The sequence below is a fragment of the Neoarius graeffei genome, chromosome 1 (genome assembly GCF_027579695.1).
Source record: "Neoarius graeffei isolate fNeoGra1 chromosome 1, fNeoGra1.pri, whole genome shotgun sequence".
NCBI lineage: Eukaryota > Metazoa > Chordata > Actinopteri > Siluriformes > Ariidae > Neoarius > Neoarius graeffei.
This window is the reverse complement of record NC_083569.1, coordinates 86,024,433-86,043,739: the sequence shown is the minus strand read 5'-3', so window position 1 is coordinate 86,043,739 and position 19,307 is coordinate 86,024,433. Positions and strand designations below refer to the sequence as shown.

Here is a 19,307-nt window from a genome sequence, read left to right as displayed (position 1 = left end):
ACTCCTTTACCTCATAAACACCATTAACAAATGGCTTGACTAAACAGATATGTTCAGCATCCTGCTGGTCCAGGGACTCGAACCAGCAACCTTTGGATCTCAAAGCTGCTTCTCTATCCATTCGGCTATGGCTTACGGACATAGACTTTTATTTTCTGATATCTACGTTATCGAGTCAGTTCAAAGACATGTGGTGAGGTTAACATGAGGCAGCCATGGGCTGAAGCGCCCTTGAGCAAGGCACCTAACTGCTCCCCGGGCGCTGTAGCATGGCCGCCCACTGCTCCGAGTGTGCACGCGCTCATTGCTCACTGGTAAATGCAGAGGATAAATTTCACTGTGCTTGAGTGTGCATGTGACAAAGGTGGCTTCTCAAAAACATTAGATTTCTAAACCTTAGTGCATTAGTTTTCCAGCATGGAAATAAATGTTCGAGGAAAATGTTTGCATCGAAAGAACGTACTGAGGCTGCTGCTTTGAGTATGTTAAAACTTTTATAAAACTGCACAAATTGTACCTGAGAGATGCTGAAAGGCCCGAAGGGGGATGATGTCATGGCGACATCCATCTGTCCCGGTAAGGGTGCTCACCTTCTGAAGTCATCTCCTCTCACAATTTGTGGAGGAATGTCACGAAACTTGGCAGGGTTCTTTGTTAGATGTCGGTAATACACACATTACAATTTTGTTAAATTGGGTCACATTTGACCAGAGTTACAGCGCTTGATTGACGATGTCATGAGGGTGTGTTTTTCTTCTGAAATCAACTCCTCTCACAATTTGTGGAGGAATTTCACCCAATTTGGTAAAAGAGTTTATATTACAGTTATACACGTATTGAGATTTCGTTTAATTTGGGCAAATTTTTTACCAGAGTTATGCCCTTGATTATTAACAAACTTGTACTTTGGCAATTTCATCAAGGTGTGCTTGCTTTCTGAAATCAACTTCCCTCGCAATTTTTATTGTGTCCTGCTGGCTGAAAGGCCGGAAGGGGGATTATGTCATGGCGATGTCTGATATCCATCCGCCCCAGGAACGGTACTCGCCTTCTGAAATCAACTCCTCTCGCAGTTTTTGGAGGAATTTCATGGAACTTGTCAGGTTTCTTTGTTGTATGTCGGTAATACACATATTGCAATTTCATTCAATTCAGTCACGTTTTACCAGAGTTATGGCTGAGTTGCCAGCGGGGGATATTGTGCCCTCAGAGCACTCATAATTTTTTTTTTTAAAAAGCAAAGGGTCATCACACCCAACACTGACTGTTTCATTTATTACTGTTTGCTGCTCTTTATAGTTTTTTTTTTTTTTTTTTTTTTTTTTTTACATCTTAAGCATTCAGTTTCATTATTTTTGAACTCCTCTTTGCTCTACAGAACTTCTTTGCACGTGCCTAAGACTTGCATATGAAGTTTATCCTCTGAAATTAGTCCCTCACACACCTCACATTTCGAGGTTTAAACACAATCTTTTATTATTCAAGATTAAACTTGAAGTCTATACAGAAACTATACAACTAAAGGCAAGTTTATTTATATAGCGCATTTCATACACAGTGGCAGTTCAATGTGCTTTACAGAGGTAAAGGCAAAACAGTAAACAATAGAAAATAAAATTACATAAAATAAAGGGGGAAGAAGAGAGAAATAAGAATTAAACAATAGTAGCAATAAAATAATGAAGTAAAAAAACAGCAGAATAAAACAGAAAAGTTAAGTAAATTTTAAAACATGCAGAGACTGTAAAAGTAAAGTTTAAAATCATGTAAAGATGATATTTATCAGTTAGCAGAAAGCATCTGAGAACAGCTTGGTTTTTAGTCTAGATTTGAAGCTGCCAACAGCAGGAGCATTTTTGATGTCCTCTGGCAGTTGGTTCCATAGCTGTACTGCACAGTAGCTAAAAGCTGCTTCACCACACTTTGTTTTAACAACAGGTTTTACCAGTAAATGTTGCTGCTGCGATCTGGTAGATCTGATTGGGTTAGGCCGCTGCAACATATCAGAGAGGTAATTGGGCCCTGTACCATTTAGAGATTTGTACACCAGCAGCAATGCTTTAAAGTCAATTTAAAGTTCTTTCAGTTTTTCATAAATGCATTCAGGTCACTTTATAACGTTTCTTGCGCCTATCTGGTGGAAAAGTATGAAATGCAGAGGCGCTCTTATCTAGATGGATGAACATTCAGTTGTCGAAGCGATGTACAGGGTGTCCGAAAAGTCAGGAACCAAGACGAAGAAGCAAGATCTCTTCCTTTTCATCCAGTTTATTTTAATGCCACCTGTATGGGAGGAAAATAAGTGCAAATAAATAAGTATGACAACTTGTAGTTTAGGTCCTGTTGGTTTTGGACACCCTGTATGTTCTCGGGAAGGTTTTAAATCCGTAGTCTTTTGATGTTCCCTTTCTGTCTGCACTCTCAGACTGAGTGTAGAGGAACCGTTTTCTTATTTTCTGACAAAATTGTTTCTTGTGAAATATATTTTGGGTCTTCTTGTTACTAAGCGACTTGTACCACAGACAGTGGCTTGAGTTATTGTTCACAGCGACAGTCTAAAACGTGATGCTGACAAAACGGTGTAAAAGCCATGTGCGTCTTGTTTTCATCAATGACGAGCTGTAGATTGTGATTTGTTTCCTCAGACCGGTGTGATGTTGACTAAACCCAGCTTGCCCGGCGGAGATGACAAGGCCATGACGACGGTAAGGGATCTCTGCAGGCTCTTGTTTCAGATCATTGTAAGGCGGCTAACAGTTGAAAAGTAAACACTGTTTTGCTTAGCATGATGTTGGAGTGATGGGACACTTGGGGGATTTAAAGTTATGGTGTCCAACAAGAGTACCTTTTGTCTCATGCAAATTCTCTCACTGTGTCAGATGCCAGGTCTGCCTCCCATGCCCCCAATGCCATCTATGCCTCTGCCGCCAGGCATGGGCGTGCTGCAGGCCATGGGCATAATGGGAGGACCACCTCCACCTGGCATCCGCATGAGCATGGAGCCACCGGGCATCTCCTCTGGCATGGCACAGGACGACCCGCAGAAGATCGCTCAGAGGGCCGGTCAGGTATGATAAGGCTGTGCTTAAATAGATTTGAAAGAATCTGAGGAGGGGATAAGACTGTTGGGTTTTTTTTTTTTTTTTTTTAAACCTCTGTCTGTTTGAAACACCCTTTTTCTCAGCAACCACAAATCATACCAGGAATGGACAACTTATTAATTGGTGGGCAGAGTGTCTGAAAAATATCCTGTACATAAAACATTCCAACAATGCATGAAAAGTATCAGTATTTTGGTTTAACCAAAGCAAACCTCAAAATGTAGCTAAAAGTATGTTTTAGTCTTTAGACTGCTGCTGCTTGCTACAAGGAACAGTGTTGGACACAAACTGTGTCTCTCTGAAATGCAGTTAGTGGCGTAATTTATCACAATGTTGATGTGATATTGTCTATTTAAGATGGCTTCCTTCTTATGACCCACAATTTGGGTGCCTGCTGATGGAAGTGAAGTAAGTGTGTGTGTGTATGTGTGGTGTTTCAGGGCGATTCCAGAGTGATGGAGGAGCAGCTGAAGGAGCAGGAGCTTCTCGAGCAACAGAAGAGAGTAAGAACATTATAACCACTGTACTCATGTACACAGGTTTTAGTTTGGTACTCTGAGACTCGGCTAAAAAAAGTGAGTTAATTTGAACGTGTTCAGCAGGTTTCATTCCCATTTCACCACTAAGCTTCTCCTGTTTGTCTCCAGGCTGCACAGCTGCTGGAGCACGAGAGGCAGCAGGAGCTGGTTAAGCTGCAGCAGGTGGGACCACCAGGCACCCGGGCCCCAGAAGCAGGACCTGCACCCAACCTGCTGCCCCCTATTCCTCCACTCAGAGGTGACTGACTGTTCCTCCACTCCAGTTAGAGGGGAGTTAGAATTGCTTTTTAAGCTTCTGACTGCAAGGTTGAATTCTGGGTAAAAAGCGTCTCGCGTTTTACGATTCCGGAGATTGCTGAAGCAAGTGAGCAACAATATCCTGTGACCACCGTGGGGCGTCTGACCTACTGTTAACCAAAACAAGTCAGCGTGGGCAAACATGGCGGACTCGACTCTCCCTCCAGCGGAAAAGAAAAGGAAAACCTGACGAGTGAGTGCAGCTGCAAGATGGAGCAAGATTAGATGACCTCATTTTTCTGGACAGATAACTAAATCATTCTAGCTAGCGCTTAGTGATGTTGGCCTTAGAATGCGTGGGCTCGACTCCACAGTTGTGAGTATGGAGTTATACACCTAATGTTTTGGTCTTACAGAGAAAGAAACGAGAACACAAAAGCAGGAACAGAGAAAAGAGAGATTCCTCTTTTGTTTCACGGATTTGTTCACGAATGTCAACCATAGGTGAAAGATACATCTTGCTGATGCGCTGGGACACATCATCAGTGATGTAACCTGGGGTCACTGGGTGTTTCGGGTCTTTCAATATCAGACACCCTCGCCTGGGTGACCCGACCGGAGGTGATCAGACTCCGGCCTGTATCCCAGCAGCATTCGTCCACGGATCAGCCCTCTTGATCCAAGGCCATCTAGTGGCTCTTTCTGCGGCTTCAGTTGCAGACCTGATGGCTTTCCTCTTTGCCTCACCAGTGAGGCCCAACATGGTGAGGACTTTGCAGAGGGACCACCCTGCAAATCCTTGGCATCCAACCTCCAGGGGTTCGCAGTCGGTCTTCCAGCCTTGGTTCCTGCAGTCCTCCACCAGCTCCTGGTACTTGGCACGCTTCCTCTCATTTGCCTCCTCCATGCGTTCTTCCCAGGGAACTGTGAGTTCCAGAATGATCAATTGTTTGGTGGCATCTGAAACAATGATCATGTCTGGTCGGAGCCGTGTTGATGTTATTCTAGCTGGGATCTTCAGCTGTTTGCCCAGATCCACTTCCAGCTGCCAGTCCGCGGCAGTGGTAAGGAGGCCTGACCTGGCCCCTGCTTGGATGGTGGGCTTCTCTCCGGCTTTGTGGAACCTAATGGACTTAGGCTTGCTGTAGCCCTTGGTGGTGTTAATGGCCTTGGCTATGCTCTCAGCAATCGCTCTCAGCGCTTGGTCATGGTGCCAGCGATAACGACCCTCTCCAAGGGCTTCTGGGCAGCTGCTGAGGAGGTGTTCCAGAGATCCCCGTCCTGGACACTGGGGGCAGGATGGTGTCTCTGCTTTGCCCCAGACATGAAAGTTGGATGGAGTAGGTAGGACATCATAAACAGCTTGGACTAGAAACCTGATGTTAAGGGAGTCTGCTCTCCAGATATTGGGCCAGGTTATCTTCCGTTCTAGAACGTTCTCCCATTTAGTCCATGCTCCCTGTTGTCCCATTCCCGCCATCCTGCTGGCTCGTTCCGCCTGCCCGCACTTCCTCCTGAATGAGGTGTTGCCGCTCTTTTCCCTGGGCCTTATCCACCCTGGTTGATGGGAAATGGCCAATGCCTGCGCGTCCTGAGGCTATGGACCCGACCAGTACCTTCTGCCTCAGTCGCGACTCTGCCACTTCCAGAGCCTCGTCAGCCCTCCATTTCCGGCCTGTCCGCACCTGGATGCCAGCCGCCGCCACCTTCTCATCCCTGGATTCCCTGTACTGCAGGGCTTCCCGAGTTCTGGTCACCATGAATTCTTCAGTGAGTCAACTGAACGGAAGCTGCAAGGTGTTACTCCTGCCGTACAGGGCAGCACTGCTCAGGCTTCGGGGTAGGCCAAGCCATCTTCGCAAGTAACTGCTGATCTTTCTCTCCATGGCCTCTACAGTTGTGATGGGTACTGCGTACACTAGCAGAGGCCACAGGATGCGGGGCAGGATGGAATGTTGGTAAATCCAGGCCTTGAATTTCCCTGGCAGGCCAGATCTGTCGACACATCTCAACCAGCCCTCAAGCTCCTTGCTGGTTCTCAGGATGGATGTGGAGTCTTTGAGGCTGCAGTCAAAGAACTTCCCAAGGCTCTTGACTGGCTGCTCCGTGATGGACGGGATGGTGGCTCCAGCCAGAGAGAAGCGGTACCTGTCTGTCACCTTTCCCTTCTTGAGCACCAGAGACCTTGATTTTACAGGTTTAAAACTCATCCTTGCCCATGTGATGAGCTTCTCTAGTCCTTGGAGAATCCATCTGCTACCTGGAACAGATGTGGTGGTGACAGTTGGGTCGTCCATGAACGCTCTTATAGGGGGCTGGCGCACTCCAGATTTTGTCAGGGGTCCCCTACACTCAACCTCTGCTGACTTGACGATCATGTTCATGGAGAGTGCGAACAAGATGACTGAGATTGTGCAGCCTGTTATTATGCCCTTCTCAAGTCGATGCCAGTCTGATGTGCCTGATCCTGCGGTGACTCTTAGCCTGAAGTTGTTGTAATAGTCCAGGATAAGGTCAATGACTTTGGTGGGAACATGATGTTGCAGGAGGGCACGCTCAACAAGTTTGTGAGGTATGGAGCCGTACGCATTGGCTAGGTCCAGCCACAGTACGGACAAGTCTCCTTTCTTTTCACGAGCCTCTCTGATGAGTTGCGTCAACACTCCTGTGTGTTCAAGGCAACCAGGCACTCCAGGAATCCCACCCTTCTGAACAGAGGTGTCAATATAGCTGTTCTTCAGAAGGAACTCTGTTAGTCGTCGTGACAAGACGCTGAAGAAAATCTTGCCTTCGACGCTTAACAGTGAGATGATCCTAAACTGACTGACTGTCCTTTGAGTTCTCTTCCTTTGGGATCCACACACCCTCTGCACATCTCCATTGCCCTGTGACTTGACCCCTCCGCCAGATCACCCTCAACAGCTTCCACAGGTGTCGAAGTAGTTGTGGACAGCGTTTGTACACAGAGTATGGGACACCGCTGTGGCCTGGGGCTGATGCTGTTCTGGCTCCTTTCACGACCTCCTGTATTTCAGCCCAGCTGGGCTCCCTCATTACAAACTCCACTGCTGGCGCTTGCGGGCTAATGAGGGCCCTCTGTGGTCCAAGCTCCTGGTGCCTCTCTGGGTCGCTGAGGGTGTTGTGCAAAAAGGTGTTCGTCTCCGCCATGGAGCACATGAGGTTGCCACTCCGCTTGTCCCCCAGCAGCTTCTTGGTGAAAGTGAAGGGGTTGGAGATAAACGCAGCATGCTTCCTTGCTCTCTCCTTTCTACGCCTTCGGTGCCCTTCTGCACGGCGCAGCATCATGAGCTTCTTCCTCAAGATGTTGCGAAGCTCAGCAAGGGGTTGCTTCTCCTCTTCAGCTGCCACCTTGTACTGCTTCCTGAGGCTCCGGAGTTCTTGGCGTAAGTTGTAAATTAAATTTATATATAAAAAATAAAAAAATCTCCTTCTCACACCCGGCAGGGGGGTGGTATCCATGTCATCCTCAAGCTCGGGTCCTCTACCAGAGGCCTGGGAGTTTGAGGGTTCTGCGCAGTATCTTCGATGTTCCTAGGACTGCGCTCTTCTGGACTGAGGCTTCAGATGTTGTTCCTGGGATTTGCTGGAGCCACTCTCCCAGTTTGGGGGTTACTGCCCCAAGTGCCCCCACTACCACGGGGACCACGCAACCCTTGACCTTCCACATTCGTTCCAGCTGCTCTTTCAACCCTTGATACTTCTCAAGTTTCTCATGTTCCTTCTTCCTGATGTTGGCGTCAGCTGGGATCGCCACATCTATCACCACCACCCTCTTCTGCTCTTTGTCCACCACCACTATGTCCGGTTGGTTGGTGTGTGTGTGTGTGTGATTGATTTTATTTATATATATATATATAATATTTTATAAAAATATCCCTGTGACTGAAAACTCTCCGAGGTCGATGCAGAGTCACCATGTTTTCCGTACGTCACCATCTTGGTGTGACTCAGTTCCATAGTTATGCTAATTAGTTAAAGCTCCTCATGTTCGGCTGTTTCCGTAGCGCCGTACTGTTTACCTCAAGGCAGGATGTTCAGTCCCAGAACAGAGGAAAGCGACCCTCAGGACATCAAAATGATCATTTCCTCCACATGTGAGACCGGAAAATGTCACGCCCAATTAATTTTTTTTTTTTTTTAATTTCAGATAACTTTGCAGTCAGCACCTTTAACTGCATTGTTGTACATTACCTAGCCAAGATGGCTGCCAGACATATCCTGTGTTTATTCAAGTCTTCAATTGTGTGTTAGAGAGAATTTATTATGCAAAGTAGTTTATATGTATTGGTCTGATGTACACTACCATTCAAAAGTTTGGGGTCACTTTGAAATGTCCTTATTTTTGAAAGAAAAGCACTGTTCTTTTCAATGAAGATCACTTTAAACTAATCAGAAATCCACTCTATACATTGCTAATGTGGTAAATGACTATTCTAGCTGCAAATGTCTGGTTTTTGGTGCAATATCTACATAGGTGTATAGAGGCCCGTTTCCAGCAACTATCACTCCAATGTTCTAATGGTACAATGTAGAGGTCGACTGATCTATCGGCCAGCTGATTTAATCGGCCGATTTTTGCCATTTTTTTTTAATGAATCGGCATCGGCCGATTTTCTTATTTGGTCACGCCGATTTAAAGTCAGGCACGACAGCTACGTAGAACACGGCGTGCAAAAGACCCAAGCCAACAAACGTTTCAGGAGTCAGCAGAGATAGCCTACAGGTAAGGTTTCAATTCTTACATTTCAATGTCCTAGTTGACGAAATTCGTTTGTGTCTGAGAGCCTGAGGCACCTGTTTATTTTGAACGAACCCTAAGGACACGGAAGCAGATTCAGAGCTGTAATTTCCGCACAAACCACGTTCTTAACGAGTGTTTCTGGCGGCGCGAAGGTCTGGATATTGTACTGTACAAACCGCCATTTTTAATATGCGGGCTGCCTGAGGGGGAGCAAGCACGGTGTGGTGTTGTTGCGAGGGAATGCACGCGCTGCGAGAATGAGCGAGAGTGCACATGCGCTCAGCAGACTGTATGTATGTATGTACATAGACATCCTATTACGTAGACGGAGCATCCAATGTAAATTCTAAAAGCGCTGACGAGACGCGGGGCCGTCATCTTGGAGTGGTGATACGCTGCACTCAGTGTAATGCACTGGCTCGCATTTTTTTTCATACATGTAGCTATGATAAAGGATAGCGGCGGGGTTATTATTCATAGTTGGCTTCACGTTAATAGAATATCCTGATATTAAGTGAACAGACGTCAGAGATTGTTGAAGTTGAGGAAACGGTGATTTAATATCCTACAAAAAATGTGTGAATACTAAATACATTAGATATAAACAGCTTAACGTTTTTCTATCGGCTACAACCACCAATCTGTTGCAATGGATAGGGTAAATTCAGGTAAAGTGGGACACTTTTAAATAAAATGCGGTTTTAACAATCTAAATCCATTATAATGATTCAAATGTGTGTATGTTTTCTTTAAATAGACTGTTAAGAACATATCAAAGGGGAAATTTAATCTAGTCAGTGAATTTATAAGAGCCTTTTACATCCTTCAACACAATCTGACCCCCCTTCAGCAAAGCTGATGTATTCAGATTGAGTGGGGCACTTTGTTTGGTAAGTAGGACAATGTGTGATGACCATATATTGACCACAAAAAAAAAAAAAAAAATATATATATATATATATATATATATATATATATATATATATATATATATATATATATATATATATATATATATTTATTTTTTTTTTTTTTTAAAGCATATCAAAACATTTATTTATAACAAATTAATGTCAAACATAAAAAAAATGTAGTAAATGAATAAACTAGTAAATAAATAAAAAAGGTAGTATATGAATAAGCATTTAATAACAATGTCTATAATATTAGCATACAACATTAAAACATGACTCGTGAAGCCACTTATCACACTTACAGCAGGCCACCCATTCCTCCATTGCCTTTCGGTCACTTGCATCCCCCATACACCCCCTTGCAGACAGTATAATAATAGGATGTCTATGATCTCGCGCTTATCTCACCACTCCAAGATGGTGACCGTATTTCTCGCGTCAGAACAGCCAACGCTCCGTCTACGTAATCATAGGATGTGTATGTATAGTGATCCAGGGTGGGTTTGTTTTTATTTTACATAAGCAGAGACTGCAGTGCGGGTGTCAGGAGGAATCCTGGCGTGTCTCAGACACAATTCGGGATTTCTTTCTGAAATAACGGAGGTAATGTAGTTTTTGAGACAGCTTGCGAGGACGTCTGGCTCAAGCATGTGCTCGCCATGAACCTTGATTGATAATGAGAAAATGATTCCCCTGGCATTACTATTACCCTGCACTACTTTTTATTCCTTCTCCTCCTCTATGTAGACTATATTTCTTAAAATTGCACCACAGGGATCACAAAGCTATTGCTTTTCTCCTACATAGTAACATGGACTCTTGCATCCATCCCGTAATTCATCTCATTCGGACCTGGATCATATCACACCCAGTGTTGTGCGTCCTCTTACTAGTATGATATTTTAGCATGCCAATTAAGGACAATACGATAGCATATCGGCCCAAAAAAATCGGCAGCTCATATCGGCTGAGTCTGACCTCTAAATATCGGCATCGGCTTTAGAAAAACCCATATCGGTCGACCTCTGGTACAATGTGTTTGCTCATTGCCTCAGAAGGCTAATGGATGATTAGAAAACCCTTGTACAGTCATGTTAGCACAGCTGAAAACAGTTGAGCTCTTTAGAGAAGCTATAAAACTGACCTTCCTTTGAGCAGATTGAGTTTTTGGAGCATCACATTTGTGGGGTCGATTAAATGCTCAAAATGACCAGAAAAATGTCTTGACTATATTTTCTATTCATTTTACAACTTATGGTGGTAAATAAAAGTGTGACTTTTCATGGAAAACACAAAATTGTCTGGGTGACCCAAAACTTTTGAATGGCAGTGTAGCTTTCAAACAGGAGCCTCACATTGCCTTTAAACCAACTGAATAACTGAACGTTATGCGTATCGGTACCAGTACAGGCCTAGAATTTCATATATTTTTTTTCACCAGCCAGCCGGACTAGTTACCTTCCAAAGTAACCAGCCAAACAGAAAATCAACTCGCCAAAATTTGTTCATGTATGAATTTTACTTCTGTCAAAAATAATGCAAAAGAGAGTAGTTAGCATTGTTCATGACTAATGTGCATTTATTTCAAGACCCGAGTATTTTGATACTGTTGTTAAATACATAAATGAGAACAACACATAGCACCATAATATAATATCAACAAATAATATATTGGAAAACTTGGCAACTTGGTGTATGAGTATTGAAAACAAATATACTTACTATCATGACTATAGCACCCAAAATATGTCCAACATGCTTTCTGTATTTAACCATTTATGAGAGAGAAAGCATTTGGAGCTTCATATTGACTAGGAATCAACTTGAAAAAAATGAATTATTCCGTAAAAATCGTATCGCAGCTGAGGCCTACCCTGCTCCCACGTTTGCTTATAAGTCCTTTGTCGTTTCTCCTTCTCGTACGCTTTATCGGCGGCCTTTTTCTCCTCTTCAGACCGAGGTCGCTTTGTCCCCGTCTCTGGCGGTTTCTGTACACCTTTCAGAAAATTCCACATCGCAATGTAGCTTTGGTAGATGTAAACAACAAAAACGCGTGTTTAAATGGGTGATAATGTGGCCACATCTATTGAATTTGATAACCTGATTACCGTGATATTCAACGAGATGCGTTATATGCATGCGCAGTAGTGAAAAAACTGACAGCCTGACTCGTACACGATATGATTCGGAATTCTTCGGTATTTTCCATCCTGCCGATAAACACATCGATGAACACAGACACGGCACGCGCTTAATATGTGGCGGCTTTAGTTGATAGTGTGTCTGAATCTTCACTTCATATGTTTTTTTTTTATTTTCAACTAGCCAGCCGGGCTGGCTAGTGACAGGAATTACCCACCAAATGACAAAAGTCGCCTTGGGCGACCGGACCACCGCGACTTTCGAGCCGTGCAGTAGCATATCGGATATGATCCGATGTTTAGTACATTGCCATATAATATGATCCACAAAACAATAAATAAGTAATGATTCTCTAAACTTGAATTCACTCCTGATCTGATGTGGTTCAGTTAAATGTTGGGTTTAACAGCCCTGAGTGGAGCAGAAGCGCGAGCATTACGGGTTTCTTCTTTAGTTAGCGTTAGCCCCTGCTACCTTTCTAGCATAACCAGGTTTCGTGCTGCTCATGTATTTCATTGCAGTGTCTCAAATTTTGCACATGGCAGTGCTTTTGTGGAGATTTCCTGATGAGCTTTTATTAACTGTCAGTGTTCAGCTTAAGACTCAGGGATGAATTGCAGATTTCTCACTTGCTTTCTCTGGTAAGTAGTAGAGTGTATGCTGATTGTCTTTAATAGCAACCTTTTCCTTTTCAATTCAAACCAGATCTAGGTTCATAAATCAATGTAGCCATATTGTAGACGGCTGCATAGATTTTTTTTTTTTTTTTCCCCCCCGTTTGAATTGTCAAGTCAGTTTCTTTGTATAGCGCTTTTAACAACATTGTCTCAAAACAGCTTTGCAGAAAATTTAAAGGCTTTAAACACCTCAGCTAATTTTGTCCCTAATAAATTTGTTTATCCCTGATGAGCGAGCCTGTGGCGACGGTGGCTAGGAAAAACTCCCTCAGATGACACGAGGAAGAAACCTCGAGAGGACCCAGACTCAAAAGGGAACCCATCCTCATCTGGGTGATATGCTGGCGCGATTTTATAAATAAAAAGCTTCTATAATGGTGTTCTATATAGTCAAAGTACGACTATGTAACCAGGAAATGAATTATAGTAAAACACTCTGAGGTCCTGGGCCTGTCAGACGCTCTGTGGCAGTCTGATAAACCTTAACATTAAGTATTTCATCTAACTAAAAACATCCATGCAAAAGTGATACACATGGTTGTATTCTGGATGCCCTCAGCAATAATAATATGAGAGTAAGTGAATGTAATCAAATTTTTTATTTCAATTAAGTGCAAACACAACCTTACAAAAACTATTTTCAGAGTCTTCAAACCTTGTAAAAAACAAAAAAAAAGACTTTTGAAGTCTGAACCTTGTAAACATAGGTGTTGGCTACATAAAAGTAATTACAGCATTCAGAAATTTTCTGTAATTTCAATACTAATTGTAGAAACTTCAGACTATGTTTTCTTCAAAGCCAGTTGGCCTTTCAAATGAATATTGATGAGGTAGGTGTAATTCACCTGTAATTCCCCCCCCCAATCACTGTCAGTAGTCCATTTGTCAAAGGCCCTGGCCCCTGTACCTCCCTGCCCCCTCCCACACCTCTCTGCTTGGAAAGTTACTGCAAAGAAAAGCCCTAAAAGCCAGAGCTACATTTCATAATCTTATGCACGGACTATAATAAATCTAAAGTTAGCAATGAAGATAAACTATGACTATGCAGGGCATGTTGATTTAGGTAACTAATTACTGTAAATCAGTGAAACATAGTTTGGCAACAGAAAAATGTTTTCAAAACTTGATGAAAACACGGCACGTTTCGATCAACTAGTTCTCTCTTCAAATACCCCTTTTCCACCAAATCAGTTCCAGGGCTGGTTCGGGGCCAGTGTTGGTGCTGGTTCACAACTTGTTCAACTTGCGAGACAGCTGAGAACCAGTTTGCTTTTCCATAGCTCGCGGTGCTAAGGGAAGCCACGTCATTACGTCACTGTATACGTCAGTTACGTTGCTGTATACATCAGTTACGTCGCTACGTTTGCATAAACCTTGGCGCAAATATCGAAGCAAAAACAACACGGAAGAAGAAGCAACAACAATAATAATGGCTGACTTCGCGTTTGTACAGCTGCTGCTTCTCGTCACTTAAAAATGGCGACCTTTCGCGGTCTTGTTATTGTTGTTGGTCTTAACAACTCCCCCCCCCCCGACGTAAGCGGTTCTTTCCTCTGGCCCAGCAGAGAGCTGGTGCTAGCCTGGAACTGGTTTTTCTGGCCCCAGAGCCAGTTCTTTGTCAGTGGAAACAGAAAACCCGGTTCCAAACTAAGCACTGGCCCCGAACCAGCCCTGGAACTGATTTGGTGGAAAAGGGGCAAAAGAGCACCTCCTATCCTAACAACCCACTAACCATCTAACATGCACTCACTTCTTGCTCTATGATTTCCTGTGTTTTACTGTAGCTTGATTGTTTTTCTCAATTGTAAGTCGCTTTGGATAAAAGCATCTGCTAAATGTAATGTAGTTCTCCCTATACGCTAACCGAAAAAGCATGACAACACCTGCTCGTGAGACATCTTCCTTGCATTGGCCATTCCTCAAAGTTTCTCAGTTGGTATGGAAACAAGTGAACATGTGCGCTTGTTTATACCGGTGAAATGGGGCGTTTTCTCACCTCTCCTTGCTACACAATGAGCGAATGACGACACTGATGTTCCATGCGCTTAACATGTGAATAGCTGAAGGGCGTGTCGTTAAGAGGCTGTTTGATATATAAATATTTTTTTTGAAAACTAGAAGATTCAAGGTTTCTAGTGGTGTTACTTGAATGTTTCTAGCACAAAAACTCGCGGAGCTTCAGACGTGTGTTTGGAACAGTCCAAAAAGTCCCCCCGGGGGGACCACAGCCTCAGAGTGTTAAATATGAAGTCTGTTTGAAGTTCTCAACTGTTGGAGACTTGAGTACGACTGCAGTCCTAAAGTTCTCATGTCAGTTGTAGTCCTCAGCCATCATAGCAAAACTGTAAGTGTCCAGAGCATCTTCCAAGTGCGACTTTCGACTGTCCATGCGGGGCTGTCCCCCACAGGAGCGATGTGATGAGACTCCAACCAGAAGTAGGGCATCAGGATGGATCAGGCAGGTCCGAGGAGCCGAAGAGGTCAGCATCTCCATCTCAGGAGATCGAGATGTGAAAACACAAGTTGTTGGGTATGCCCGGTGTCACTGAATGGTTAAAAACAGTATACGTTTTGCATCGAGTGTAAGCAAGGACTCCGGCAAGGCTAATTATGACAGTCGGGAACCACCCGAGCTGATCACATCAGCTTTTCTTTGGCTAATCGGACACGAGGTACGCCAGCACTCTTGCCGGAGCACTTGGGGGATTAGGTGCCTTACTCAAGGGCACTTCAGCCAGTCCTGCTGGTCCAGGGAATCGAACCAGTGACCTTTTGGGCCCAAAGCTACTTCTCTAACCATCAGGCCACAGCGTCCAACAACTATGACGGTGTAACTGAAAGGGAGAGCCAGAAGGTAACATAGACATGAGGGAGCCCCGGGACATAAAGCAGCAGCCACTACACCATCAACAAACTCAAGTGAATGTGTGATAGTGGGGGGGTGACAGCATCCATACATCCCAGTTTACCAAAACACTATGCCTGAGGACCCTCCAGATCTACACCTTTACCTAATTTAAAAAAAAAAAACTAGTAACAAAAGGCTATTTTTACATTATGTATGGGTGCAAACACAATCTTCTCAATTTGTAAATTTTTCTAGAGGGACAAAAAAGCCACTTGCTTGAAATAGTGAGCTGAGCTATAAATTTCATTCACCTCTCACCATCTCAACACTTCTTCTTGTAGCCTTGATAACCAGTGGCCCACCCCCTCCAGGCGTTTCCATGGTACCGCAGAGCAGTCAGAGGCAGAGAGTACCACCTCCACCTGGAGAAGATGCGAGAGAGGTATGACCTGCTCTTTTATGCTTCACGAAAATGGTTTCATCGCTGCACCAGTGTGTTCTGGCTGTTCTGCTTGCATGACACTACAGCAGCTTGACACGAGCCAGTGCAGTGCATGATGGGATTTTGAGTGTTCTGGGTCTTAACTTTTGGAAATGACATGAAAGTCGCAGGTCTTAATGTAAAAATAACTACTTTGTTCTTTGCTGATCCAGATATTTTATCTCTTGTATGTTGCGTGATCAGGCGTGGCAGAGTGATGATGTGGGAGTCGGGCCGAAGATCCCTCAGGCTCTGGAGAAGATCCTGCAGCTGAAGGAGATCCGACAGGAGCAGCTCACCGCCGCTCCTACAGGTGAGAACGCAGTGAACGCCCTTGAGCCGAGCAAACTGCTCAAGGAAACGGAAGGGTTAACACTGTGTGTGTTGTGTTCTCAGAAGAGGAAGACGACGACACGGCCGATGTGGACATGAACAGCTCTCGTCCGTACTCGGATGATGAAGAAGAAAGCGCACTCTCTAAAAAAGAGGTGAGTTTTACCAGCAGTCTTTCGCTTCATTTTCTGTCGTCAGTAGAAAGGTTTATTGTACAGTTAGGTCCATATATATTTGGACACGAACACAAATTGTTTTTTTACATGTTTACTGAAACCTATTCAAGTTATAGTTATATAATGGACATGGACCTAAAGTCCAGACTTTCAGCTTTCATTTGAGGGTATCCACATTAAAATTGGATGAAGGGTTTAGGAGTTTCAGCTCCTTAACATGTGCCACCCTGTTTTTAAAGGGACCAAAAAGTAATTGGACAATTGACTCAAAGGCTATTTCATGGGCAGGTGTGGGAAATTCCTTCGTTATGTCATTCTCAATTAAGCAGATAAAAGGCCTGGAGTTGATTTGAGGTGTGGTGCTTGCATTTGGAAGATTTTGCTGTGAAGAAAACATGCGGTCAAAGGAGCTCTCCATGCAGGTGAAACAAGCCATCCTTAAGCTACGAAAACAGAAAAAACCCATCTGAGAAATTGCTACAATATTAGGAGTGGCAAAATCTACAGTTTGGTACATCCTGAGAAAGAAAGAAAGCACTGGTGAACTCATCAATGCAAAAAGACCTGGATGCCCACAGAAGACAACAGTGGTGGATGATCGCAGAATAATTTCCATGGTGAAGAGAAACCCCTTCACAACAGCCAACCAAGTGAACAACACTCCTCCAGGAGGTAGGTGTATCAATATCCAAATCTACCATAAAGAGAAGACTGCATGAAAGTAAATACAGAGGGTTCACTGCACGGTGCAAGCCACTCATAAGCCTCAAGAATAAAAAGGCTAGATTGGACTTTGCTAAAAAAAATCTAAAAAAGCCAGCACAGTTCTGGAAGAACATTCTTTGGACAGATGAAACCAAGATCAACCTCGACCAGAATGATGGAAAGAAAAAAGTATGGCGAAGGCGTGGTACAGGTCATGATCCAAAGCATACCACATCATCTGTAAAACACGGCGGAGGCAGTGTGATGGCTTGGGCATGCATGGCTGCCAGTGGCACTGGGTCACTAGTGTTTATTGATGATGTGACACAGGACAGAAGCAGCCGGATGAATTCTGAGGTATTCAGAGACATACTGTGTGCTCAAATCCAGCCAAACTGATTGGTCGGCGTTTCATAATACAGATGGACAATGACCCAAAACATAAAGCCAAAGCAACCCAGGAGTTTATTAAAGCAAAGAAGCGGAATATTCTTGAATGGCCAAGTCAGTCACCTGATCTCAACCCAATTGAGCATGCATTTCACTTGTTAAAGACTAAACTTCAGACAGAAAGGCCCACAAACAAACAGCAACTGAAAACCGCTGCAGTAAAGGCCTGGCAGAGCATTAAAAAGGAGGAAACACAGCGTCTGGTGATGTCCATGAGTTCAAGACTTCAGGCAGTCATTGCCAACAAAGGGTTTTCAACCAAGTATTAGAAATGAACATTTTATTTACAATTATTTAATTTGTCCAATTACTTTTGAGCCCCTGAAATGAAGGGGTTGTTTAAAAAATGCTTTAGTTCCTCACATTTTTATGCAATCATTTTGTTCAACCCACTGAATTAAAGCTGAAAGTCTGAACTTCAACTGCATCTGAATTTTGTTCACAATTCATTGTGGTAATGTACAGAACCAAAATTAGAAAAATGTTGTCCTCTGTCCAAATATTTATGGACCTAACTGTATGTGTTCATAGCTAATTGACGTGTGCTGCTAATTGATCATTAAAGTCATGATACAAGTTTGTTTAAAAAGTGAGAGGAGGATAAAACCTTTTTTTTTTTTGGAAAATATAACATTTATTCCTTCTCCAATCAGTTCCTCTTCCTTTTAATGTTCGAAGTAAGTTTACAAGTCTGTTTGTGGCAATAATTCAATCAGCTGGCTTACATTTTTTTAGCAGCCATTCATTTAACTTAATTAACTACAGGATGAGCAATGCAGCCTGTCCCGATGCAGAGATGATCCCCCCCCCCCCCCCCCCAAAAAAAACACCTCCCAGCATCCCCACGCCTTTTACTGCCATTAATGACTTTTAGTTCAGCAAAATGCAACACTTTCTTCATTGATGGTGACCATTAAAACTTGAATGTGACCTCCAGAAAAGCCGCAGACGCAGGAACCGGAAGAAGAAGAAGAAGAGGAGTCAGGAGAAGAATGATCAAGTGGAGGCGAGAAAGAACGAGGCTGAGAAGGACAAAGAGAAAGATCATGCAGTGGAGATCGAGTACGTCACCGAGGAGCCGGAGATCTATGACCCCAACTACATTTTCTTCAAGAGGATCTTTGAAGCGTTTAAGGTGAGCGTTTACATCCTGCCGAGTCGAGAGCGCAAACTAACGCTGAAAACCAAGAGTCGGGTGTTACGCGCTTCTCACGTTTCAGCACAGCAGCGCTCTGATTGCTAAGACGTATTATTGTCAGGTTTTTATGGGTTTCTGTGGTGTCCCCCAGCTGACCGACGAGGTGAAGAAAGAGAAGGAGAAAGAGCCGGAGAAGACTGAGAGGCAGGAAATCACCTCGTATAAGAAGAAATTTTTAGAGGAAAAGAAAGACAGCGACGACAGTGACGAGGTGACATGTCCCTGGAACGTTTGGGTCTGTTCTGTTCTATTTCGTGTGTTCTGTATTGAACTAGATCTCCCCTCCTTTCTGTTCTCACAGGAAACCAAACAGGATGTGCCGAAACTCTCCAAGAAGAAGCTGAGGAGGATGAACAGGTTGACTGTAGCGGAGCTCAAACAGGTTTCTCACACAAAGATGTATATGTAGAAATATAAAGCCTGAGTTTTCCGTTATCTATATATACACGATGTGTAATCTTTGATCACCGTTTCCTCTCGTTCGCTAGCTGGTGGCTCGTCCAGACGTGGTGGAGATGCATGACGTGACTGCGCAGGAGCCCAAGCTGCTGGTGCACCTGAAGGCCACGAGGAACACCGTACCCGTACCACGCCACTGGTGCTTCAAGAGGAAGTACCTGCAGGGGAAGAGGGGTATCGAGAAACCACCCTTCGAGCTGCCCGAGTTCATCAAACGCACCGGGATCCAGGAGATGAGAGAAGCCCTGCAGGAGAAGGTGAACCACTCGGTTACTTATGTACATT

General features: G+C 44.0%; 1 protein-coding gene across 3 annotated transcripts in view; it reads left to right on the top strand.

Moving 5' to 3' along the window:
* Window positions 1-19,307, top strand: part of sf3b2 (splicing factor 3b, subunit 2) — a 53,863-nt gene that overhangs the window by 7,225 nt on the left and 27,331 nt on the right. For all 3 annotated transcript variants that reach the window (XM_060897667.1, XM_060897818.1, XM_060897747.1), the window contains 11 exons: window positions 2,646-2,705; window positions 2,880-3,068; window positions 3,542-3,604; window positions 3,749-3,878; window positions 15,562-15,662; window positions 15,906-16,014; window positions 16,098-16,189; window positions 18,303-18,500; window positions 18,655-18,774; window positions 18,865-18,945; window positions 19,052-19,279. In XM_060897667.1, the coding sequence (XP_060753650.1) occupies window positions 2,646-2,705; window positions 2,880-3,068; window positions 3,542-3,604; window positions 3,749-3,878; window positions 15,562-15,662; window positions 15,906-16,014; window positions 16,098-16,189; window positions 18,303-18,500; window positions 18,655-18,774; window positions 18,865-18,945; window positions 19,052-19,279 (1,371 nt within the window). The remainder of the gene's footprint in view (window positions 1-2,645; window positions 2,706-2,879; window positions 3,069-3,541; window positions 3,605-3,748; window positions 3,879-15,561; window positions 15,663-15,905; window positions 16,015-16,097; window positions 16,190-18,302; window positions 18,501-18,654; window positions 18,775-18,864; window positions 18,946-19,051; window positions 19,280-19,307) is intronic.